Raw genomic sequence first — 27,033 nt, 5'->3', positions numbered from 1 at the left:
GATGGGCGTCGCGGTCCGGGGCCTCCCATCTTCATTCCATGACGTCCTTTTCTGGTCTTCACGCCGCGGCTGCGGCACAGGCGTACTTCGTCTGCCCTGTTAAGGGCAGAGCAAAGTACTGCAATGTGCAGGCCTCTCTGACCTGTCCTGGCGCCTGCGCACTGCAGTACTTTGCTCTGCCCTCAACAGGGCAGACAAAGTACGCCTGCGTCACAGCCGCGGCGTGAAGACCAGAAGAGGACGTCATGGAATGAAGATGGGAGGTGCCGGACCGGACCTGAGACACCCATCGGACCCGGACCGCAGCGGGACCGCCCCTGGGTGGGCATAATCTAACTTCTTTTTCTCCTCTTTCAGATAACATCGGGGCTTATCTTCAGCTTTACAGAATGCTGTAGGTAAGCCCCTGATGACGGTGAGCTTACCTCACCATCGATTTTGTGGGTGACAGGTTCCCTTTAATGTGCAATGCAGCAAGTTAATTTATAAATGTAGTACCAGTTGTCACCATTAGAGGTCATTAGGTACACATTTATCCAGTTCTGTATCCAGGAGCTTATCACTTTATGTCTGTGTTCTGACTAGAACCACCCCCCCTGTTTTCCTGGGCAAAAGTTCCCCTGGACCTTGAGTCACACATGTTCCTGGCTCTCTCTTCCTGCAGATCATTGCTCTTGATAATCTTGATAAGCGGAATCCGGTAAGGCACAAATGTACGTACATGTGTGTGTTGTGTTGGAACACTTATGCAGCCACTGTGTAACAAAGTGTGTAGTTAGGCATGTTGTGCTTTGTTTCATATTGCTGTTTCTCTGTATGCAGATAGATGTTTTCCTGTATAAAGTAATACAATGCTGACAGCCTGAACTTGCCCTAGGATATCCATGATAACTGTGTATCTGTCTTATCCGGTGTAAAGTGTTAGCTCTGTAATCTCTGTTATTCATGTTATTGCGTCTTGTAACATGCTGCAATGTGCCAAGTACTGATGCACTGTTATTTCCTTTGTAGTTTTTACCTGATCATCCATTATATTGCATATCTCACAATATCATCCACTATTGTTGTTCATCATTCACCATCTCAATAAATATAGACTTAAGAACCTATACAGTCTGTTTACTGAGACAATGGATGAAGGATTAGTCGTAGGCTAGAATCCACACAGCATCATGTGGGGAGGAAGGCAGAACACTACTTTTTTTCACTAATTCTCCACACTTTTATTTTTTTTTCTGTTTTGCAGTACATCACGATAAAATAAATTGCAATACTCAAAAGTAAAACTCGCCCTGCAAAAAATACTGAAAGTCCATATATCACCAATTGGTTGGAAAAAAAAGTTATGACTGCTGGAAGATGAAGAGGAAAAAAGGAAAATGCAAAAGCAGAAAATAGCTATGTCAGGAAACAGTTAATATATTAATAACAGACCATAATATAAACCTAAAATACCTTGCTGTTATTTGTTTCCGGCAGATAAATGACAAAATGGGAAGCCTCCAAGAAATGTTCAAGCAGTAAGGTTACAGCCTATATTAATAAAAATGAAATAAAATATGATTACTTTTTTCACACAATAGCTTTTACATAAACAATATAGCTTTTGTAATTCAATAATTAAGCATATGACCATCAGTTGAATGCTTTCATCACAAGCAAATACATACTTATAGGTTACTATTACATTATGTACTGACTATGTACAGTAGTGTTCAGAATAATAGTAGTCCAATATGACTAACCAGATTAATCACTGTTTTTGTACAAATTATATCACCACATGTCAAACAATTTACCAGTTGGTGAAGTAGATTCTATGAAAACCACCAGACTCAGCATTCGTTATCTGCATGTTTTTGAGGGAGAGGGAGCGGCCGCCCAGGGTCCTGCGCTCTGAGGGGGCCCACCCCGCGCCACGCTACTTTATCGGCATGCACATCGCGCCCATACAGTTACATTCTGCGGCAGAGCAGGGAGAATTGATCTCCCTGCTCTGCTGCCCGGCCGCTATGAGCCACCTGAGCAGGTGGTGGGCCCGGTGCCAGCAGTGGGCCCCCTGCCAGTCATCACAGGGTGAGCTGTATCGACTGGATGTCAATACAGCTGACCGCAGTGATGAGGGAGCTTTACGCTCCCTCTTCCATCATCCAACTGTCAGCGTCTGACGTCGCCGACAATGACAGCAGGCATGATGATGTCAGTACTTGACGCTTGCAGTCGGAGATGAGCGGGAGCGGGGAGCAGCGCAGGAACCAGGAGTAAGAGAGGTGAGTATTTAGTTATGGGACTACATTATACTACAGAGGGTGGCTATTGGAGTGCATTATACTATAGAGCAGGGATCCCCAACCTGTAGCACGGGAGCCACATGTGATTTGTGGTCCCATGAATTGTAGCTCGCGGCTGTCTGTCAGCTTGGGCATTAGCTCCAGTTCTAGCAAACAGGTATGAAGAGCATATCTGAAAATGGTGAATTTTGTGAGCAGCCCTGCACAGAAGAGCAGATCTGGATGCATATATCCTGGTCTTAGGGGTTTTGAGATTATCTATAATATAACGCTGGGAGCGTCACTCAGTCCGAAGCTTTTATAGACTGCGCAAGCGCAAGCGCCGGTGCAGTCTAGACCCCACAGAGTGACGCTCCCAGGAGATTGCGGTATGCCTAAGCGCTGAACGGAGAAGCAGGGATGAGCTAGGAGGGTGAGTATGCAATACTTACCTGTCCCGTTCCACCGACGCGATTCTGGGCCATGAATGTCCCCCTGCTCCCGGAATCGGCGCCTGCGCAGTCCGCGCTTTCCGGCGCCATTTTATTGAAGACACACTGCGTGTCTTCAAGAAAATGGCGCCGGAAAGCGCGGACACCTGTGACGTTCAGTTCAGAGGGCGCGGTGATGCGCTTAATGCGTGCCGCCCTCTGACTGAACAGTCACAGCCAGAGGACCCGGAAGACGGAGCGGTGAAACGGGGGACAGGTAAATATAGCAAGTGCCGGGGGCCTGAGCTAGCGGCGACTCCGGCACCTGACCCCCACAGCGCGCCGGTGTCCCCGCCTGCTCAGGCCCCCAGCACAGCCACCCGCAATCTCAGCACCACCACGCACAGCCGCCCGCACTCACCTCCGCCACGCACAGCCGCCCGCACTCAGCACCGCCGCCCGCACTCAGCACAGCCGCCCGCACTCAGCACAGCCGCCCGCACTCAGCACAGCCGCCCGCACTCAGCACAGCCGCCCACACTCAGCACAGCCGCCCGCACTCAGCACAGCTGCCCGCACTCAGCACAGCCGCCCGCACTCAGCACAGCCCCCCGCACTCAGCACAGCCGCACGCACTCAGCACGGCCGCACGCACTCAGCACGGCCGCACGCACTCAGCACAGCCGCACGCACTCAGCACAGCCGCACGCACTCAATGAGACAGTGTCTTGGGAGTGCTTTATACGAGAATACTGAGTGAAGGGTATTGTAGGAAGTCCTGGATCTTTGTATACTGCTTTGGGGTGATCGATTTTTGTGGAAAATCTTTGGTTACCATTATGCCTGTAATGGGGGCTTAGGTTGCCACTATTGTGAGGGGGCAGGAGCTGAATGTGGCTTGTGACCCTCTCTCAAGGCATGATGTGCTCTCTCAGAGCTGAATGTGGCTCTCAAAGTCATCATTAGGAACCTCTGCTATAAAGGGTGGCTATGGGGGTGCATTATACTACAGAAGGTAGCTAATGGGGTGCATTATACTACAGAGGTTGCCTATGGGGTGCATTATACTACAGAGGAACAAAATGTGGGCATTGTTTTCTACGGCACCTGCACCTGGCATTACTACTGTATATACTCGAGTATAAGCCGACCCGAGTATAATCCGACCCCCCTAATTTTGCAACAAAAAACTGGGAAAACTTATTGACTCGAGCATAAGCCTAGGGTGGAAAATGCAGCAGCTACTGGTATATGTCAAAAATAAAAATAGATACCAATAAAAGTAAAATTAATTGAGACATCAGTAGGTTAAGTGTTTTTGAATATCCATATTGAATCAGGAGCCCCATATAATGCTCCATGCAGTTCTTTATGGCCCCATAGATGCCCCATATAATACTCCATGCCGTTCTTTATGGCCACATAGATGCAGATGCCCCATATAATGTTCCATGCAGTTATGGCCCCATATAATGCCCCATATAATGCTCCATGCAGTTACAGTCATGGCCAAAAGTATTCACACCCCTGCAATTCTGTCAGATAATACTCAGTTTCTTCCTGAAAATGATTGCAAACACAAATTCTTTGGTATTATAATCTTCATTTAATTTGTCTTAAATGAAAAAACACAAAAGAGAATGAAGCAAAAAGCAAAACATTGATCATTTCACACAAAACTCCAAAAATGGGCCAGACAAAAGTATTGGCACCCTCAGCCTAATACTTGGTTGCACAACCTTTAGCCAAAATAACTGTGACCAACCGCTTCCGGTAACCATCAATGAGTTTCTTACAATGCTCTGCTGGAATTTTAGACCATTCTTCTTTGGCAAACTGCTCCATGTCCCTGATATTTGAAGGGTGCCTTCTCCAAACTGCCATTTTTAGATCTCTCCACAGGTGTTCTATGGGATTCAGGTCTGGACTCATTGCTGGTCACCTTAGAAGTCTCCAGTGCTTTCTCTCAAACCATTTTCAAGTGCTTTTTGAAGTGTGTTTTGGGTCATTGCCCTGCTGGAAGACCCATGACCTCTGAGGGAGACCCAGCTTTCTCACACTGGGCCCTACATTATGCTGCTAAATTTGCTGGTAGTCTTCAGACTTCATAAAGCCATGCACACGGTCAAGCAGTCCAGTGCCAGAGGCAGCAAAGCAACCCCAAAACATCAGGGAACCTCCGCCATGTTTGACTGTAGGGACCGTGTTCTTTTCTTTGAATGCCTCTTTCTTTTCTCCTGTAAACTCTATGTTGATGCCTTTGTCCAAAAAGCTCTACTTTTGTCTCATCTGACCAGAACACATTCTTCCAAAACGTTTTAGGCTTTTTCAGGTAAGTTTTGGCAAACTCCTGCCTGGCTTTTTATGTCCCAGGGTAAGAAGTGGGGTCTTCCTGGGTCTCCTACCATACAGTCCCTTTTCATTCAGACGCCGACGGATAGTACGGGTTGACACTGTTGTACCCTCGGACTGCAGGGCAGCTTGAACTTGTTTGGATGTTAGTCGAGATTCTTTTTCCAACATACGCACAATCTTGCGTTGAAATCTCTTGCCAATTTTTCTTTTCCGTCCACATCTAGGGAGGTTAGCCACAGTGCCATGGGCTTTAAACTTCTTGATGCCACTGCGCACGGTAGACACAGGAACATTCAGGTGTTTGGAGATGGACTTGTAGCCTTGAGATTGCTCATGCTTCCTCACAATTTGGTTTCTCAAGTCCTCAGACAGTTCTTTGGTCTTCTTTCTTTTCTCCATGCTCAATGTGGTACACACAAGGACACAGGACAGAGGTTGAGTCAACTTTAATCCATGTCAACTGGCTGCAAGTGTGATTTAGTTATTGCCAACACCTGTTAGGTGACACAGGTAAGTTACAGGTGTTGTTAATTACACAAATTAGGGAAGCATCACATAATTTTTCGAACGGTGCTAACACTTTTGTCCACCCCCTTTTTTATGTTTGGTGTGGAATTATATGCAATTTGGCTTTAGGACAATTATTTTTGTGTTTTTTTTCATTTAAGACAAATTAAATGAAGATAATAATAAAGAATCTGTGTTTGCAATCATTATCAGGAAGAAACGGAGTATTATCTGACAGAATTGCAGGGGTGTTAATACTTTTGGCCATGAGTGTGTGTGTGTGTGTGTGTGTGTGTGTGTGTGTGTGTGTGTGTGTGTGTGTGTATGTATATATATATATATATATATATATATATATATATATATATATATATATATATTTATTTATATATTCCCAAGCCGGGGTGCTATAAAGAAAGGAGTGAGACTGAGGAAGGCGATCTCGAAAATGTAATTGCTGTATGTCTAGGGCGTATGATAAATCCACATTCTCCTAATGAAATAAGCCAGAGGATAGCAATGTGATACTCCGGCAAGTAATATAGCAGTGAGTATTTATTTGAAATTTGCATATGCTGAGGCACAACAAATTTGTCTGTGGCTTACAGCAACACAACGGGGTAACGTAGAGAAACACAAGTTACATAACCTGAAATGGCTGCCCAAGCCCTATTTCAGGATACTATTATATTACAAAGAAATTACCAGATTCCCTTTTAAAGTCTATTTTCTGTAATAATTTCTCAGATTTTGTATTAGAGCAGTCATTTTTCAGGACCAAAAAGGACTATGGAACAACAAATGCTTAAACGATAGGAACTTTGTGTAAAAATGTAGCAACAGAAAGAAGTACAATTGACAAACTGAAATATTAAAACAGGTATGGCAAGATTAAAATGTGAATTTATTTTCCAATTTGCATAAATCTTTTTTAAAACATAATTATCCCACAAGAAAAAAGGTGACGTTTGTTGGAGAGTACAACGGGACACACATGGAAAATTGATGGCAACAACAGCTGTATTTTTGTGGCATGTATGCTTGTTCCATTGAACTAGTAAAAAAATTATGGTAAAACTTTTTTTGTATCTCTCTCTCTCTCTCTCTCTCTCTCTCTCTCTCTCTCTCTCTCTCTCTCTATATATATATATATTTAAACTCCCCTGTCCCTTATCACAATTTACTTAACTCTAAAAACTATGTTGATAGGTTGGTGCACACACACAGAAAGTTATTGGTCTATGATTATTAAATTTGACTGGTAATGCAATTGCAAACCTTAAAGAAGTCGACCACTATTTGGACATAATATTCTCATACCCCTCACTTGGCCCCAATAAAAAAAAATAAATAAAAGGTTATACTTTCCTCCCGTGCTGGTGCTGTTCCCCGCGATGTCTGCACTCGGTCTCTGTTTATGTTCGATTTGTCAAACGGAGGAGACAGTGACGCCAGCCCTGATGGGGCGCCAATGTCACTTGTTACAACAGCATATAATCCCCAGAAGAGAGTGTGCCGACACCACAGGAACATAGCCGGCACAGGAGGTGAGTTATAGGCTTTATTATTTTATGGGGGGCCAAACTTTTTGATCAAGTAGTGACCAACCCCTTTAAACTTTTAGTTTTAGTTTTTTTAATTAGCTCCACTTTGAACAAAAATACAGAACAAGTTAAGTAACCATAAAATGTTACATTGCTAATCAGATACAAGTAGGTTCATGGCTGAAAACAAACACACAGAAACAGCATGCAGTATGATCTTGGGGGTGTACATTTACAAACCAGAACAATTAAAACAGATATTTAAAAATTTAAATGTACAGGTTCTTTGAAAAAGTAAAACCAAATTAACAAAAATGACCACTGCAAAAAGGAGATGACAAGAAAAGCTAGGCACTCTCATTTCCCAAAAAAGATCAACTGCAACAAGCCACTGTATTCAGGTGGCATGTACGGGTCTACATCAACAAAGTGTGCAAAAAAATAAAATCATATTTTTACAGCATGACACTTAGAGAAGTAGACAGTTGTATTTAAATTTCTGCATTAAAGATTTTTTTTTGTCTTTTCAAAAATAAGTAGATAAAATGATGCCCCTTTGTTTCAGTGATTTCAGTTTTAGGGGCGGAGTTGGTTTCTGCTTGCCGGGTTCTCTTCTAACAATGTGCTATGTTGCTGGCTTCACTTCTAATTAGTGCCAGCAAGAGTGTGCACTGTCAATAAGCACTGAGAAGAATATTGTATTAGTAAAATACACAGCTATAGGAGTCATGCCACATCTATAGGAGTCTTGCCTGGGCTTTTTTGTAGAGGGATTGAGATCCTCTTTTTTCTTTAGCCGGCTGGGGGACAAAATGTTTTTCAATGTTGGGGCCCTTCGAAACATTATCAGGGGATTGCTGGGAAGAAGCTTCCCCAATATGGGATCATTAAAGTGCCACTGTCACCCCCCTCCAGCCGTTATAAACTAAAAGAGCCACCTTGTGCAGCAGTAATGCTGCATTCTAACAAGGTGGCTCTTTTAGTTTTAGGTTCAAGCATACCCCAAATAAAACGTTTTTATACTTAGCCACAATTCCTGTCTCTAGCCAGGTAGGCGGGTCCTCACTCCCCAGCTTGGCCAGCTCCTCTGCCGTCACTCACATCTTCCTTAGGGCAATAACATGGCAGTGACGTTATCGCAGGTCCTACAGCTATTTGCTGTGCAGCAGATCCATCCTGGTGTTCTGTGGATGTCTTTTGTTCTCTGGAATCAGCCATTACATCAGACGGCCAGAGCTTACTGCGTCTGCGCAGGACACCAGTACACAGCGCAGGCGCCGGATTTGAAATGGTAACAGCGCTGAGGGGGCGGCGCCGAAAGCGCAGGAAGATGTGAGTGACGGCAGAGGAGCTGGCCAAGCTGGGGAGTGAGGACCCACCTCCCTGGCTAGAGACAGGATTTGTGGCTAAGTATAAAAACGTTTTATTTGGGGTATGCTTGAACCTAAAACTAAAAGAGCCACCTTGTTAGAATGCAGCATTACTGCGGCACAAGGTGGCTCTTTTAGTTCATAACGGCTGGAGGGGGGTGACAGTGGCCCTTTAAGAAGTATGCCCCAATGTTTTATCAGAACCAGACAAATTATCTTGTTCTGGGCTGAAAAAGTAGTAATACAATTGAAGCTTAACCCCTTCACCCCCAAGGGTGGTTTGCACGTTAATGACCGGGCCAATTTTTACAATTCTGACCACTGTCCCTTTATGAGGCTATAACTCTGGAACGCTTTGACGGATCTTGGCGATTCTGACATTGTTTTCTCGTGACATTGTACTTCATGTTAGTGGTAAAATTTATTCGATATAACTTGCGTTTATTTGTGAAAAAAAATTGAAATTTGGCGAAAATTTTGAAAATTTTGCAATTTTCCAATTTTGAATTTTTATGCCCTTAAATCACAGACATATGTCACGCAAAATACTTAATAAGTAACATTTCCCACATGTCTACTTTACATCAGTACAATTTTGGAACCAAAATTTGTTTTTGTGACGGAGTTATAAGGGTTAAAAGTTGACCAGCAATTTCTCATTTTTACAACACCATTTTTTTTTAGGGACCACATCTCATTTGAAGTCATTTTGAGGGGTCTATATGATAGAAAATACTCAAGTGTGACACCATTCTAAAAACTGCACCCCTCAAGGTGCTCAAAACCACATTCAAGAAGTTTATTAACCCTTCAGGTGTTTCACAGGAATTTTTGGAATGTTTAAATAAAAATGAACATTTAACTTTTTTTCACACAAAATTTATTTCAGCTCCAATTTGTTTTATTTTACCAAGGGTAACAGGAGAAAATGGACCCCCAAAGTTGTTGTACAATTTGTCCTGAGTATGCTGATACCCCATATGTGGGGGTAAACCACTGTTTGGGCGCATGGCAGAGCTCGGAAGGAAAGGAGTGCCATTTGACTTTTCAATGCAAAATTGACTGGAATTGAGATGGGACGCCATGTTGCATTTGGAGAGCCCCTGATGTGCCTAGACATTGAAACCCCCCACAAGTGACACCATTTTGGAAAGTAGACTCCCTAAGGATCTTATCTAGATGTGTGGTGAGCACTTTGACCCAACATGTGCCTCACAGAAGTTTATAATGCAGAGCCGTAAAAATAAAAAATCATATTTTTTCACAAAAATGATCTTTTCGCCCCCAATTTTTTATTTCCCCAAGGGTAAGAGAAGAAATTAGACCACAAAAGTTGTTGTGCAATTTGTCCTGAGTACGACGATACCCCATATGTGGGGGTAAACCACTGTTTGGGCGCATAGCAGAGCTCGGAAGGGAAGGAGCGCTATTTTACTTTTCAATGCAAAATTGACTGGAATTAAGATGGGATGCCATGTTGCGTTTGGAGAGCCCCTGATGTGCCTAAACATTAAAAACCCCCACAAGTGACACCATTTTGGAAAGTAGACCCCCTAAGGAACTTATCTAGATGTGTTTTGATAGCTTTGAACCCCCAAGTGTTTCACTACAGTTTACAATGCAGAGCCGTGAAAATAAAAAATCCTTTTTTTCCCACAAAACTTATTTTTTGGCCCCCAGTTTTGTATTTTCCCAAGGGTAGCAGGATAAATTGGACCCCAAAAGATGATGTCCAATTTGTCCTGAGTACGCTGATACCCCATATGTTGGGGTAAACCCCTGTTTGGGCACACGGGAGAGCTCTGAAGGGAAGGAGCACTGTTTTCCTTTTTCAACGCAGAATTGGCTGGAATTCAGATCGGATGCCATGTCCCGTTTGGAGAGCCCCTGATGTGCCTAAACAGTGGAAACCCCCCAATTATAACTGAAACCCTAATCCAAACACACCCCTTACCCTAATCCCAACAGTAACCCTAACCACTCCTCTAACCCAGACACACCCAACCCTATTCCCAACCGTAAATGTAATCCAAACCCTAACCCTATCTTTAGCCCCAACCCTAACTGTAGCCCCAACCCTAGCCCCAACCCTAGCCCTAACCCTAGCAATAACCCTAGCCCTATCACTAGCCCTAACACTAGCCGTAACACTAGCCCTAACCCTAGCCCTAACCCTAGCCCTAACCCTAGCCCCAACCCTAGCCCTAACCCTAGCCCTAACCCTAACCCTAGCCCTAACCCTAACCCTAGCCCCAACCCTAGCCCTAACCCTAACCCTAGCCCCAACCCTAGCCCCAACCCTAGCCCTAACCCTAGCCTCAACCCTAGCCTCAACCCTAGCCCTAACCCTAACCCTAGCCCTAACCCTTGCCCTAACCCTAGCCCTAACTCTAGTCCTAACTCTAGCCCTAACCCTAACCCTAATGGGAAAATGGAAATAAATACATTTTTTTATTTTTTTTTTTATTTTTCCCTAACTAAGGGGGTGATGAAGGGGGGGTTTGATTTACTTTTATAGCGGGTTATTTAGCGGATTTTTATGATTGGCAGCTGTCACACACTGAAAGACGCTTTTCATTGCAAAAAATATTTTTGGTGTTACCACATTTTGAGAGCTGTAATTTTTCCATATTCACAGAGTCCACAGAGTCATGCAAGATCTTGTTTTTTGCGGGACGAGTTGATTTTTTTATTGGTAACATTTTCGGACACGTGACATTTTTTGATCGATTTTTATTCCGATTTTTGTGAGGCAGAGTGATCAAAAACCAGCTATTAATGAATTTATTTTGGGGGAGGCGTTTATACCGTTCCGCGTTTGGTAAAATTGATAAAGCAGTTTTATTCGTCGGGTCAGTACGATTACAGTGATATCTCATTTATATCATTTTTTTAATGTTTTGGCGCTTTTATACGATAAAAGCTATTTTATAGAAAAAATAATTATTTTGGTATCGCTTTATTCTCAGGACTATAACTTTTTATTATTTTTTTGCTGATGATGCTGTATGGCGGCTCGTTTTTTGTGGGACAAGATGACGTTTTCAGCGGTACCATGGTTATTTATATCAGTCTTTTTGATTGCGTGTTATTCCACTTTTTGTTCGGCGGTATGATAATAAAGCGTTGTTTTTTGCCTCGTTTTTTTTTTTTTTTCTTACGGTGTTTACTGAAGGGGTTAACTAGTGGGGCAGTTTTATAGGTTGGGTCGTTACGGACGCGGCGATAACAAATATGTGTACTTTTATTGTTTTTTTTTTATTTTATTTAGCTAAAGAAATGTATTTATGGGAATAATATTTTTTTTTCTTTATTTAGGATATTTTTTTTATTTTTTTTTTACACACATGTGGGGAATTTTTTTTTACTTTTTTACTTTGTCCCAGGGGGGGACATCGCAGATCACCGATCTGGCAGTGTGCACAGCACTCTGCCAGATCTACGATCTGCTGTGCAGGGCTGCAGGCTTACCAAGTGTCTGCTCTGAGCAGACACTAGGTAAGCCACCTCCCTCCCTGCAGGACCCGGATGCCGCGGCCATCTTGGATCCGGGACCTGCGGCGAGGAGGCAGGTAGGAGACCCTCGGAGCAACGCGATCACATCGCGTTGCTCCGGGGATCTCAGGGAAGCCCGCAGGGAGCCCCCTCCCTGCGCGATGCTTCCCTATACCGCCGGTACACCGCGATCATGTTTGATCGCGGTGTGCCGGGGGTAATGTGCCGGGGGCGGTCCGTGACCGCTCCTGGCACATAGTGCCGGATGTCAGCTGTGATATGCAGCTGACACCCGGCCGCGATCGGCCGCGCTCCCCCCGTGAGCGCGGCCGATCGTGTATGACGTACTATCCCGACGGTGGTCATACGGGCCCACCCCACCTCGACGGGACAGTACGTCAGATGTCAGAAAGGGGTTAACATTGAGGGCATCAAAACTATGAATTAACACATGTGGAATTATATACTTAACAAAAAAGTGTGAAGCCTGAAAATGTGTCTTATATTCTACGTTCTTCAAAGTAGCCACCTTTTGCTTTGATGACTGCTTTGCACACTCTTGGCATTCTCTTGATGATATTCAAGAGGTAGTCACCGGAAATGGTTTTCACTTCACAGGTGTGCCCTGTCAGCAGGGCCGGTTTTAGACAAAGTGGGGCCCAAGGCAAAAATTTAAAGTGGGGGCCCCAAATGATAACATCGCACTGTGGCCCCCATATTTAGGGGCCTTATATCGGCCAACGGCTCTGCCACTAGCTGTATGCAGGGTCACTGCTGGCACTTTGAAAAGCAGCTTTTCGCCATGCTCATATGCAGAATTTTTGCAGCTCTTTCTTCTGCAAATAAGTAGTTAACAGCATTTTACAGCACAAGCAAAAACTGAGATTTTCAGAAATCTCCTGGACACCCTTTTATTTTCCCCAGACTGAATTTCACAACTGCAGCGTTTTTAAAAAATCTGCAGCATGTCCCTTCTTTCAGCAATTTTTTTCACCTGTAGAAAGCAATGAAAAAGTTTAAAAAATGATGCAAATGTTGCAACGTAGTTTCTCGCTGTGTTTTTTTGTGAATAACACTAACTTTATTAACCCCTTTCTGCCATTGGATGCACTATTCCGTCCATGTGAGGTGGGCCCTAATGCCCAAGGACGGAATAGTATGTCCAGCACGATCGGCCACGCTCACGGGGGGGAGCGCGGCCGATCGCGGCTGGGTGTCAGCTGCCTATCGCAGCTGACATCCGGCACTATGTGCCAGGAGCGGTCACGGACCGCCCCCGGCACATTAACCCCCGGCACACCGCGATCAAACATGATTGCGGTGTGCCGGCGGTACAGGGAAGCATCGCGCAGGTAGTAGGCTCCCTGCGGGCTTCCCTGAGACCCCCGGAGCAACGCGATGTGATCGCGTTGCTCCGGGGGTCTCAGGGAAGCCCGCAGGGAAGCCCTCAGGGAAGCCCGCAGGCTCGCACGCGTTGCTGCGACGGTCTCTTACCTCCTATCCCCGCAGGCCACGGATCTAAAATGGCCGCGGGGCTGCATCCGGGTCATGCAGGGATTACTTCCGGGTGCCGTGCAGGCGCTGGTAAGCCTGCACGGCTGTATGTCAAATCGGTGATCTGACAGAGTGCTGTGCAAACTGTAAGATCATCGATCTGTGATGCCCCCCCCCCTGGGACAAAGTAAAAAAGTTAAAAAAAAAAATTCCCACATGTGTAAAAAAAAAAAAAAAAATCCTAAATAAAGAAAAAAAAATAAATAAATAAATATATATATATATATATATATATATATATATATATATATATATATATATATATATATATATATATATTATTCCCATAAATACATTTCTTTATCTACCGTAAATAAAAAAAAAAATCAAACAATAAAAGTACACATATTTAGTATTGCCGCGTCCGTAACGACCCCACCTATAAAACTATATCACTAGTTAACCCCTTCAGTGAACACCGTAGGGAAAAAAAAAAAAAAAAACGAGGCAAAAAACAACGCTTTATTCTCATACCGCCAAACAAAAAGTGGAATAACACGCAATCAAAAAGACGGATATAAATAACCATGGTACCGCTGAAAACGCCATCTTGTCCCGCAAAAAAAGAACCGCCATACAGTATCATCAGCAAAAAAATAAAAAAGTTATCGTCCTCAGAATAAAGTGATGCCAAAATAATTATTTTTTCTATAAAAAAATTTTATCGTATAAAAGCGCCAAAACATAAAAAAATGATATAAATGAGGTATCGCTGTAATCGTACTGACCCGAAGAATAAAACTGCTTTATCAATTTTACCAAATACGGAACGGTATAAACGCCTCCCCCAAAAGAAATTCATGAATAGCTGGTTTTTAGTTGTTCTGCCTCACAAAAATCGGAATAAAAAGCGATCAAAAAATATCCCGTGTCCGAACATGTTACCAATAAAAACGTCAACTCGTCCCGCAAAAAACAAGACCTCACATGACTCTGTGGACTCAAATATGGAAAAATTATAGCTCTCAAAATGTGGTAACGCAAAAAATATTTTTTGCAATAAAAAGTGTCTTTCAGTGTGTGACGGCTGCCAATCATAAAGATCCGCTAAAAAAGCCGCTATAAAAGTAAATCAAACTCCCCTTCATCACCCGCTTAATTAGGGAAAAATTAAAAAATTTAAAAAATGTATATATTTCCATTTTCCCATTAGGGTTAGGGCTAGGGTTAGGGCTAGGGTTAGGGCTACAGTTAGGGTTGGGGCTAAAGTTAGGGCTTGGATTACATTTACGGTTGGGAATAGGGTTGGGATTGGGGGTTAGGGGTGTGTCTGGGTTAGAGGTGTGGTTAGGGTTACCGTTGGGATTAGGGTTAGGGGTGTGTTTGGATTAGGGTTTCAGTTATAATTGGGGGGTTTCTACTGTTTAGGCACATCAGGGGCTCTCCAAACGCGACATGGTGTCTGATCTCAATTTCAGCCAATTCTGCGTTGAAAAAGTAAAACAGTGCTCCTTCCCTCCCGTGCGCCCAAACAGGGGTTTACCCCAACATATGGGGTATCAGCGTACTCGGAACACATTGGAGAACAACTTTTGGGATCCAATTTCTCCTGTTACCCTTGGGAAAATACAAAACTGGGGGCTAAAAAATAATTTTTGTGGGAAAAAATTTTAGTTTTATTTTTACGGCTCTGCATTATAAACTTCTGTAAAGCACTTGGTGGGTCAAAGTGCTCACTACACCTCTAGATAAGTTCCTTAGGGGGTCTACTTTCCAAAATGGTGTCACTTGTGGGGGGTTTCAATGTTTAGGCACATTAGTGGCTCTCCAAACGCAACATGGCGTCCCATCTCAATTCCTGACAATTTTGCATTGAAAAGTCAAACGGTGCTCCTTCCCTTCCGAGCTCTCCCATGCGCCCAAACAGTGGTTTACCCCCACATATGGGGTATCAGCGTACTCAGGACAAAGTGTACAACATATTTTGGGGTCCATTTTCTCCTGTTACCCTTGGTAAAATAAAACAAATTGGAGCTGAAGTAAATTTTGTGTGAAAAAAGTCAAATGTTCATTTTTATTTAAACATTCCAAAAATTCCTGTGAAACACCTGAAGGGTTAATAAACTTCTTGAATGTGGTTTTGAGCACCTTGAGGGGTGCAGTTTTTAGAATGGTGTCACACTTGGGTATTCTCTATCATATAGACCCCTCAAAATGACTTCAAATGAGATGTGGTCCCTAAAAAAAAATGGTGTTGTAAAAATGAGAAATTGCTGGTCAACTTTTAACCCTTATAACTCCCTAACAAAAAAAAAATGTTGGTTCCAAAATTGTGCTGATGTAAAGTAGACATGTGAGAAATATTACTTAAGTATTTTGTGTGACATATCACTGTGATTTAATTGCATAAAAATACAAAGTTGGAAAATTGCAAAATTTTCAAAATTTTCATTAAATTTCAGTTTTTTTCACAAATAAACACAGGTAATATCAAAGAATTTTTACCACTATCATGAAGTACAATATGTCACGAGAAAACAGTGTCAGAATCACCGGGATCCGTTGAAGCTTTCCAGAGTTATAACCTCATAAAGGGACAGTGGTCAGAATTGTAAAAATTGGCCTGGTCATTAACGTGCAAATCACCCTTGGGGGTGAAGGGGTTAAACATGTACTGTAGACAAAATGCATACTGTAAAAAACAAACAGCAAAAGCTCTAAGGGTGTGTGCCCACAATCAGAAAACGCTGTGGGTCGGCTGTTGTGTACTTGTGCAGCGTCCAACCCGCAGCGGCCACATGTAATAGTATAGTGGCTGGGACTTCAAGAAATTGCATCTCTACTATGTGTGCACTGACACCCGCACCTCACCCGCAGAGACGGACATGGGGCGCGTCTCTCCAGACCCCAGAATGTCAATTTAGATGGCGTAGACGTGAGTCTCCACAAGAGAAATCTCACCCGTACAATGTATAGGACACAGGGATTCCGCACAGATCAATGAACACATGCAGAATCACCTGTGTTTAAAACATGGCAGCACTTTGGACGCAGCACATGTCCACTGCATCCAAAGGGCTGCCATTTCCGGATCCTCTGCATATACCCTAAAAAATGGGTGTTTTGAAAGCAGTGTTTTTATTGCCAAGAGAGCAGGCTTTGGCTGCAAAAAAAATGCACCAAAAACGCTGATTCCTATGCACACCTGTACTATATATGTGTATGATTTACCCTCATTATTTCACGTGGGAATTCATTTATTTGTATAAAATAAATGCCCTGATTCAGCAGACAATATTCCTGTCTTGTGTCATCAAGACAGTAGTGACAGGAGGTCGCCCTGTCAATTTAAAAGCAGTGATTAGTGACTGTGGTCAGAGCCTATGCTGATGGCTGTTGTATGCAACTGTGAAACCTGATCCTACAGCAAACAGCACAGAGCTCCAGAGTCCAGACCACATGAGTAAATCACAGCACTGAGGGGGTCTCAAGGGGGGTTAGGGAGAGGCATTCCAGAACAACAGAGCAATGCACAGCACTGCTGTACACCCTCTGGGCGCTTCATACAGGGGCTGCAGAGGCAGGAGGCCCCCTTTCTAGGTGGGGGCCCCAGGCGTCTGCCTGGTCTGCCTGTGTCAAACGCCGGCCCTGTCTGTCAGGTTTAATAAGTGGGATTTTTTGCCTTATAAATGGGGTTTGGACCATCAGTTGTAATGAGCAGAAGTCTGGCGGATACTCAGCTGATAATCCTACTGAACAGACTGTTAGAATTTGTATTATGGCAAGAAAAAAAGCAGCTAAGAAAAACAAGTGGTCATCACTACTTTATGAAATGAAGGTCAGTCAGTCCGAAAAATTGGGAAAACTTTGAAAAAGTGTCCCCAAGTGCATTTGCAAAAACCATCAAGCGCTACAAAGCAACTGGCTCACATGAGGACCGCCCCAGGAATGGAAGACCAAGAGTCACCTCTGCTTCGGAGGATAAGTTTATCCGAGTCACCAGCCTCAGAAATTGCAGGTTAACAGAGGCTCAGATTAGAGACCAGGTCAATGTCACACAGAGTTCTAGCAGCAGACATCTCTACAACAACTGTTAAGAGGAGACTTTGTGCAGCAGGCCTTCATGGTAAAATAGCTGCTAGGAAACCACTGCTAATGACAGGCAACAAGCAGAAGAGACTTGTTTGGGCTAAATAACACAAGGAATGGATATTAGACCAGTGGAAGTCTGTCCATTGGTCTGATGAGTCCAAATTTGAGATCTGTTGTTCCAACCACAGTGTATTTGTGCGACGCAGAAAAGGTGAACGGATGGACTCTACATGTCTGGTTCCCACCGTGAAGCATGGAGGAGGTGTGATGGTGGGAGTGCTTTGTTGGTGACACTGTTGGGGATTTTTTCAAAATTGAAGGCATATTGAACCAACATGGCTACCACAGCATCTTGCAGCGGCATGCTATTCCATCCGGTTTGCGTTTAGTTGGACCATAATTTATTTTTCAACAGGACTGTAATGAGGGAGCAGCCACCACCTTGGATATGGGGCATAATGCTGGCCTCCTATCAGAGATTGGCCTGACTCCGTTTTGTCTCACATCAGAATTCACCTGGTCACACGTCTGCAGGGATATGAGCACTCCTAGCCCCCACCTTTTTCCTACTTGAATGAAGACCCTTTAGTATGGTAATGGACTGAGACCAGTGTAGCAGGCAGATTGCACTTCAAAGCTTGAATGATGAAGCCACGCCAGCAGGGAGCATGGAGGTGCTTGGGGGCTCAATTAAAGCAAACATGTCAGATGGCTACAGGAGGACACGTCTATTGTCTTCCCAGCCGGACCGTCTACAACATGAAATTATGCATCCGAGGTACAGGCTCATACAAAATATCCTCATAGCCCTTTAGAAATTGTGCATCTGACAGTGCAACTCCCGAGTCAGTGAGAGTTCTGGAACCTGTGATATAGAGATCAGACTCCCACAGTGATCAAAGGGGTCCTGGTTTGATCCCTGTACGACAAGCAGAACAAACCACATGTGCTGGTACCGCCCGTGTACTGATCCGATCATCCTGAGAGAAGTTATTCCATTTATCAGGTATTGGGAATAGATTCTGCAAGGAAGCTGGAGGGTGGAGATTGTTAGCCCACCCAGGTACAGGGGGGAGGGAGAAAGAAGGATTATGAGCTGAGGACGCATGGAGAGTGAGACAAAACAGAAGAAGATGATGATGATGATGATGATTATGATGATGATGAAATAAGGAACAGGGCATATGACAGCCAGAGGGAAGCAAGCACATGCTTTTTGGGGGCTGCCCGGCAACTAAAAGTCTTGTACCTGTGGAACACAGAGTTCCCCGGCCTCCACAAGCGACCTTCAACCTGGTAAATTGACCTCCTGCTTTATACCTCTAAGCCTTGTACTATTGTTGTTATATTTTACTCTGACTGTAACATTTGGTATATTTTTACTGTATATTTTGTGTAATTATATAGTGCGCGTTAAGGTAATTAAACCATAAATTAATCTTGGGCTGATCCTTTTATTCTGATTGTGAATCTTAGAATACCCAGCATGGGTAACAGGGCAGTCTCCCCGGCGGCCATTTGCTCTAGGTGCAGTTCCCTTATTGACCTGAGAGACAAAGGGGGCGCCAGAGAGCTGTGCCTGTGTAGTTACGTCATGGATAGATGACGTGGGAGGAACCAGTTTCCTTCACATTGGTGGCAGGGTGGTGGGATCAGAGTATTAGTGTGCGTGGGTCCCCTACTCCCAGACACTTAAGACTACCAGAGGTAACTTTCACTGCTGGGGTCTTAAGCTCAGCCCAGCACTAAACGGTCAGAGTGTAGATATAATAAGTTGTGTGCAAGGTCATGGTTACAGCTGTGTCAGTAACCAGAGGCTCCAAAGATGGCAGATGGCACCAGGAGTGTGGTGAGGGCGCAGGCGGTGGTGGACGGTACCGTTCAAGGCGAGGGGGAGCTCAGCCAGGACTCCCCAAGGAGCCAGCCACCCGTGCTTAGTCCCGGAGGGGACTACCCATCACCTACCCGCCCCACCTGTCCACATCAGCGGCCCTTGTTGCAGCGGCAGTGGCACGTCCCGAGGCCGTTATCATAGACGCCTATGTGCAACTCATGGCAGCTGCAGAGAAAGCAGCGGATAGAGCGTGCAGAACGCCATGAAGCAGCGGAGCGGGCAGAGAAAGCCGTGGAGTGAGAGCGAGCAGAACGCTGTGAAGCTGCAGAATGGGTAGCAAAGCAAACAGCGGCAGAGAAAACAGCGGAGCGCCAACACCGACTGATGATGGCTCAACACGGGCTCCTGCTGGACGCCCCAGCACTACCAGAGTCAAAGCCTTCCAAAGTCCGGGTCGAGGACTTACCTCTGCTTGAGAAGGATGGAGACCTGGATTCCTTCCTGTTGCCCTTTGAAAGGACCTGCCTCCAACACCATCTAGCCCCGGATCAATGGGCAAGATACCTAACCCCCCATTTGAGGGGAAAGTCCCTGGAAGTTATGGGGACTTACCTGCCAGGGTAAAGCAGGACTACAACAGCATCAAGTGGGCCCTGATCCAACACAACAACCTCACCCCGGAGTCCTACCGCAAGAAGTTCCCGAGCCTGCAGCAGGGTCCAAATGACACTGGACCGACCACATGCTGGTGTCGCTTAGCTGCAGAGCACTGGACCTCGGGTCTAGCGCTCACCACCTGCCAGGAGGTCCAGGAACTGTCCAGCATGGAGCAGTTATTGTGGAACTGCCAAGAGGAACCCCGGCAGTTCCTCCATGACCGGAAACCAAAGGGGGCTTCTGCTACAGCCGCCCTGGCAGACGACTATGCCAATAACAGGGCAGCTGAGCCAAAGAAGCCTGCCAGCAGCACCTGGAGAGGGGGTAAGCCCAATCCTGTCCCTGTTTCTCCAGCCCCCAGAGTGCAAGGGGTGTACCCCCTGCTGCCCTCTACAGGCCAGGCACAGAACCCAGACGTTGTCATCACTGCAACCAGCAGGGACACTTCAAGGATGAGTGTCCCCAGCGTCATAAGGCCCCATCCCTGTCCCATAAACTGTCCACTGTTTTATGTGTGGGAGGGGGTGCTGGGAGGTCCCTGGACAATTACCAACCCGTCACCATCGGCAGCTCAGCGGTCATGGGACTGCGGGACACAGGCGCTGAACGAACCCTGGTACTTCCTGAGGTGGTGTCCCCTCAAGACTTGGTACCAGGGAAAACCCTTTCCGTCTCCAGAATTGGAGGCATGGAACCGGCACTGCCTGTTGCAAAGGTGTTTTGGACTGGGACGCCGGGAGGGGAATGAGGGAGGTGGGAGTAACGCCAAATATTCCTGCCAATGTGTTACTTGGGACCGATTTGGGGTGGCTAGTGTCTCAGTATGTGTAATAATTATAGGGGATAACTCAGGAGACTCTTTGCGTGGAACAAGACAACTACAGGCCACAGTCTTATAAGTGGTAAAGTCTATATTATCACACAGTGATTCAAACAGGTGCAGAGAGAAACTCAAGTCCACAACACTCGGTGCAAATATCAAATGCAGCTCAGCAGTCTATAGGAAACTTCAGAGGAAAATGCAATCACGCAGAAAGTCTATGAAGCACAATTATTCTTGAGGATACTTGACACAAATAAGTCCTTGTTTAGTTCAAATACAGATAGATATGCTTATAAGGCAGTTCAAATATTATCTTAGCTCAACCAGGGAGGCCTGGGTAATAGTCTCAGGTTTTTGCAGAGCAGCAACAGCTTACATGTCCAACAAATGCAGATGGAAGTAGACACGAGCAGCAGATGAAGGAGGATTACTGGAAACCGATGTATGCAGCAGAAACTCAGAGCAGAGTAGCAGTATAACCACACAGGTTCACAGGAGCAAGTATATAGCCAAGGAGCCACCAGGGTCAGGAGCTGGATCAAGGCAGAATACTCTAGCACAGACTGAAGGCCGGGGTGGAGTTTTATAGCAGGAAGACACAGTGCACATGAGACCAAAGACGCCATCTTGGAAAAGGGCAGTAATGCACAAAAGACAATAAAAAATGTTCAGAGTCCTGACATTACTCCCTCCTTAGAAGCGGCCTCAGGACGATCCTGGACCTGGTTTCTCAGGGAATCTCTGATGAAAACGAGAAATCTTCTGTTGGGCATTGATGTTTTCCACAGGTTCCCAAGAGTCTTCCTCAGGGGGATATCCCTGCCATCTTATCAGATATTGGAGCCGATTCCTGCGAATCCTGGAATCAATAATTTCCTCCACCACAAATGGTTCTTGCCCATCAAATCACCACAGGCTGCGGAGGTGGCACAACACGTCCCTGGAAGGTATTAGGAGATACAGGCTTTAGTAAAGATACATGAAAAACTGGGTGTACCTTCATAGTCTTAGGCAGCTTCAGCCGGCAGGCCACAGAGCTCACAATAGCGTTGATCTTGAAAGGGCCAATGAATTTATGTCCAAGTTTTTGTGAAGGAACGTTTAACGTTAGATTCTTAGTTGCTAACCACATAGAATCTCCTACCTTGAACATGGGAGCAGGTTTACGGAATCTATCAGCCGATCTGTATAACGTTCTTGAGCTGTGGTGTAATAATTATAAGGGATAATTCAGGAGACTCTTTGCGTAGAACAAGACAACAGGAGACCGTTTTATAAGTAGTAAAGTTTATATTATCACACGGTGATTCAAACAGGTGCAGAGAGAAACTCAAGTCCACAACACTTGGTGCAAAAAATAAACGCAACTTAGCAGTGAATAGGACACTTCAGAGGTAGATGCAAACAAACAGAAAGTCTATGAAGCACAGTTATTCTTGAGGAAACTTGACACAAATAGATCCTTGACTTAGTCCAGACACAGATAGATATGCTATAAGGCCGTTCAAATCATATCTTAGCTCAACCAGGGAGGCCTGGTTAATAGTCTCAGGTTATTCCAGAGCAGCACAGCTTACATGTCCAGCAAATGCAGATGGAAGTAACACAAGCAACAGATGAAGGAGGATTACTGAACACTGGTGTATGCAGCAGGAACTCAGAGCAGAGTGGCAGGATCTCCAACACAGGTTCTCAGGAGCAGGTGCAGGTGCAAGGCCAGGGAGTAATCAGGAGCTGGATGCAAAGCAGAATAATCTAGCATAGACTGAAGGCTGGGGTGGAGTTTTATAGCAGGAAGACAATTGCACATGAGACCAAAGACGCCATGTTGGAAAAGGGCAGTAATGCACAAAAGGTAAAAAATGTTCAGAGTCCAGACATGTGGTCAGGGATTCCTTCAGAACCTCCAGATTTTGCCTCATCGCAGTCAGCCTTTCCTCCACTGCCGGAACCGGAGAATTAATTGGAGACCTAGGTAAAATACACGGATGATAACCTAGATTGGCAAAGAAAGGTGTAAATTTAGTGGAGGCGCTCTGAGAATTGTTATATGAAAATTTGGCTAACGGCAGCAACTCCAACCAATCATCCTGGAGATGGCTGACACAGCACCTTAGATATTGTTCCAGCTTCTGGTTGGTACGCTCAGTCTAACCATTTGTCTGGGGATGGTAAGCGGAAGAGAGACAAACATTAATATTGAGTGCAGAGCAAAACTTCTTCCAGAATCTTGAAGTGAACTGCACTCCACGGTTAGAGATGATCTCATCCGGGACCCCATGCAACCGAAAGACATTCTGTATAACCAAGTTTACTGTATCTTTAGCTGAGGAGACGCCGGTGCACGGAACAAAATGAGCAGCTTTAGTCAGGCAATCAACTACCACTATGATTGTATTCATGCCCCCCGATGTAGGCAGCTCCACAATAAAGTCCATTGATATAGACCCCCAAGGGCGGGACGGAACAGGTAGTGGCTGTAGAAGACCCGTAGGTGCCACATGAGGAGTCTTGTAACGAGCACATACCTCGCAAGAGAGAACATAGTCCTTGGTATCCTTCAGGCAAGTTGGCCACCAGAAGAATCGGCTAAGGAACTTGTGTCTTCTGTACCCCCCTGTGACCAGCCAACTTGGAGTCATGTACCAACTTGAGGATCTGCAGAAGGACGACCTCAGGGACGTAGAAACGTCAATCTCTGAACCACATGCCACCCTTAAAGACAAGATTGATATCAACAGGTGGGTTGGCCAGAAATACATCACAGTCATAAGCCTCCCTGCACTCCTTCCACAAGTCCTGATCGTGGATAACTCCGATGAAATTGGCATCAGACAGAATTGTCTTGGACGGGGCTCCAGGTACGGAATCCGCAGCATGGATTCGGGATAAAGCATCAGCCTTCCCATTACGAGAACCTGGATGGTACGAGATAAAGTTACATTGATTTAAAAATAAGTTCCAACGAGCCTGATGAGGAGAAAGACATCTAGCGGATCTAAGGAACTCTAAATTGTGATGGTCAGTTAGCACTATGATCAGTTGTGCAGCTCCTTGCAGATGATGCCTCCATTCTTGGAAACCGCAATAATAGCCAGCAATTCCTTGTCTCCCACGTCGTAATTCTTCTCTGCTGAGGTTAGTCTACGGGAAAAGAAAGCACAAGGATGTAGCAGACCCTTCTCTCCAGTTCTTTGGGAGAGAATAACCCCCAAAGCATTATCAGAAGCGTCCACCTACACAATGAAAGAAAGTGTTAGATCTGGGTGTATCAACAGTGGTGCTGAGGTGAAACAGATCTTAAGCCGATCAAAAGCTTATTGAGCCTGTGATGACCACTTAAAGGGCTTTTCCTTCTTTGTCAAGTAAGTAATGGGATGGACAATATCAGAAAAATTTCGAATTAAGCGTCTGTAGAAATTTGCAAAACCAATAAAACGTTGGACCTCCTTAACGTTGTTGGTTATTGGCCAGTCAAGGACAGCCTGAATCTTACCAGATTCCATGTTCAGCCCCTGGGGAAAGATGATATAACCTAAGAACTGTATCTCAGAACAATGGAACTCACATTTATCCGGCTTAATATACAGATGGTTCTCTTTCAGTAGTCTTAAAACAGTTTTGGCATGTTCTTCATGTTCCTGTAGAGAGTCAGAAAAGATTAGTATATTGTCCAAATAGATCACCACAAACTGGTCCAACAAATCTCTGAAAATGTCATTAGCAAGGTGTTGAAATGTTGCAGGGGCATTACAAAGCCCGAAGGGCATCACAAGATATTCAAAGTTTCCATACCGGCATCTGAATGCTGTCTTCCACTCATCCCCTGGATGAATATGCACCAAATTATAAGCCCCACGAAGATCCAGTTTAGAGAACACCTTAGCACGGCAGACTCTTTCCAGTAATTTGGGAATCAGAGGCAAAGGGTAACGGTTTTGTATGGTTACCTTATTTAGTTATTGATAGTCAACACAGGGTCTCAGGGTCCCATCCTTCTTTTTTACAAAAAATATAGGTGCCCCTGCTGGTGAGGAAGAAAGACTTATGAAGCCTTTGGCCAGATTTTCATCAATATACTCCTTTAAGGCTTGAAGCTCAGGTGCCGCCAAAGGGTATACGTTACCAAAAGGAATAGCTGCCTCAGGAAGCAGCTCAATGGGACAATCATAATGCCTGTTTGGAGGAAGCTGATCTGCATTCTTCTTGTCACAGATGTCAGAGAACTCTTTATATGCTGAAGGTAAAGAAAATATATGTACATGTAGTTCCGTAGCCGTGGACTCAGGGACAGCTTCTGTTAACGCTGAGTTGCTCCTTGTTGGAAAGATAATCTCGTTGGTCTCCCAGTTGATAATTGGGTTCAGAGAACGCAACCAAGGAATGCCTAAAATCATGGGAAAATGAGAAGAAATTAGCAAGAAAGTTGCTCCTGATGATTAGGCTCCAGCAAAATTTCAAGGAGTACGGTCTCCTGATCCACAGGCCCAGAGATTAAAGGTGACCCATCCACTGTTTCCATGGTAATTGGAGAGGCTCTTTGCTGAATTTCAATACCATGTTCCTTGGCAAATGTGATATCCATGAAATTGCCACCTGCACCAGAGTCAATCATAGCTGCACTGGAAATCCACTGTCGTCAACACAGGATCTTAATAGGGAGAGAACAGTGAGAGTTCTTTTCCTTAAGCTACTTGGGGGGTGAAGTCATAGAAAGTGAATGGAATACAGCGTTTAAAGGCAGGCTACATTCCGAGATGTCAGATTCATCATCATAGTTGTCATACTCCCCTACCGCTGCTAGCACCTTGTTAGGCCACTTGGGACAGTTGATTAAAAAGTGATCAGACTGACCGTAGTAGAAACATAGACTTTCACGAAGGCGATGCTCCCAGCGCCCATTAATCTCGCGCCTCTGAATGGAATCAATTTGCATGGGCACCTCATCCACGTCCCGAGATGTTTTACCTACAAGCTCTTTGGAAGGAAGGGAAAAGTTAGAGATACCGTTAAAGGCAGCAAACTTCTGCCTACGCTCAGTAAGGCGAATGTCTATGTGCACACAATGCTGTATAAACGTTTCTAGCTCTTGTGGTGACTCAGAGTGAGCTAATTCATCTTTTCCAATACTAGACAGACCCCTATTAAAAATAGGCAATTGTGCATAACTGTCCCAAATAGTATCTACCGCTAATCTCCTGAATTCAGTGGCATACTCAATAACAGAACGTTTAGCCTGGTGTTAAGACAATAAAGCAGATTCAGCGGTTGCACGGCGATTAGGATCATCAAACATTAATGCCATTTCGGCCAATAAATCATCCAAGTTATTTAACCGTGGGTCACGAGACTCAATCATCGGATTCGCCCAGGCGAGCGCTCGTCAGGTCAGCAGCATTATTACACACAAAACCTTGGATCTATCATTAGCAAAACGTTGGCATGTACATCAAAATATAGCATACATTGATTCACAAAGCCACGAAATTTGTCGCGATCACCATTAAATCTGAATGGGGGCAACTTAGGTGGGCTAGCTGGTGGTGGTTGCCCAGAGGGTAAAGTCGCTTGTGCAGCTATTTGTGTGCTTATGTCCTGAAAAGCCCGTCCATACTGGGACTCTATGCCAGCATGTTTGTTTTCCTGGGCTGCCATGCGGGTGCTTAAGTCCTGCAAAGTCTGTCCAAACACTTGTTGATTGTGTTCAAAGCTTCCAAACTTCTTTTGCAGACCTTCCACATCTTTCTGCAGTGATGCAGTGAACACCTGCTCTAATCTGCATTCTGCAGTCTTTGTTCCAGCAGTCTCCTCTTTTGTGGCTAGAGTATCCTGTAATAATTATAGGGGATAACTCAGGAGACCCTTTGCGTGGAACAAGACTGTTACGGAACCACCCAGCACCCAGAATATGTTGTGCAGTCATATGTATGTATAATAGGTTCCATGTGAGATGCATGTCCCTAATGCATCAGCCCACAGGCTGTGCCTCTGGGTAGAGGGGACAAGATATCCCCCTTCTGACCTCCCCTGTCATGAATCCCAATGGCTAGGGATAGCACAGGACAAGCAAGGTACAAATATATAACGGACGAGCTCTAGGGTGATGGAACCTGGGCTGACCGCTGCCCTACGCCTGACAAACGCAACTAGAGATAGCCAGG

General features: G+C 44.9%; 1 protein-coding gene across 1 annotated transcript in view; it reads right to left on the bottom strand.

Annotated features, from left to right (window-relative positions):
- PGAP1 (post-GPI attachment to proteins inositol deacylase 1) overlaps nt 1-27,033 on the bottom strand; it is a 1,745,445-nt gene that overhangs the window by 937,614 nt on the left and 780,798 nt on the right. The window contains exon 13 of the mRNA XM_077275621.1: nt 1,456-1,533. Coding sequence (XP_077131736.1) covers nt 1,456-1,533 — 78 coding nt within the window. The remainder of the gene's footprint in view (nt 1-1,455; nt 1,534-27,033) is intronic.

Source organism: Ranitomeya variabilis, chromosome 7, assembly GCF_051348905.1.
Source record: "Ranitomeya variabilis isolate aRanVar5 chromosome 7, aRanVar5.hap1, whole genome shotgun sequence".
In the NCBI taxonomy this organism is placed as follows: domain Eukaryota; kingdom Metazoa; phylum Chordata; class Amphibia; order Anura; family Dendrobatidae; genus Ranitomeya; species Ranitomeya variabilis.
Note: the sequence above shows the minus strand (reverse complement) of the source record. Positions and strands in the feature narration are given on the sequence as shown.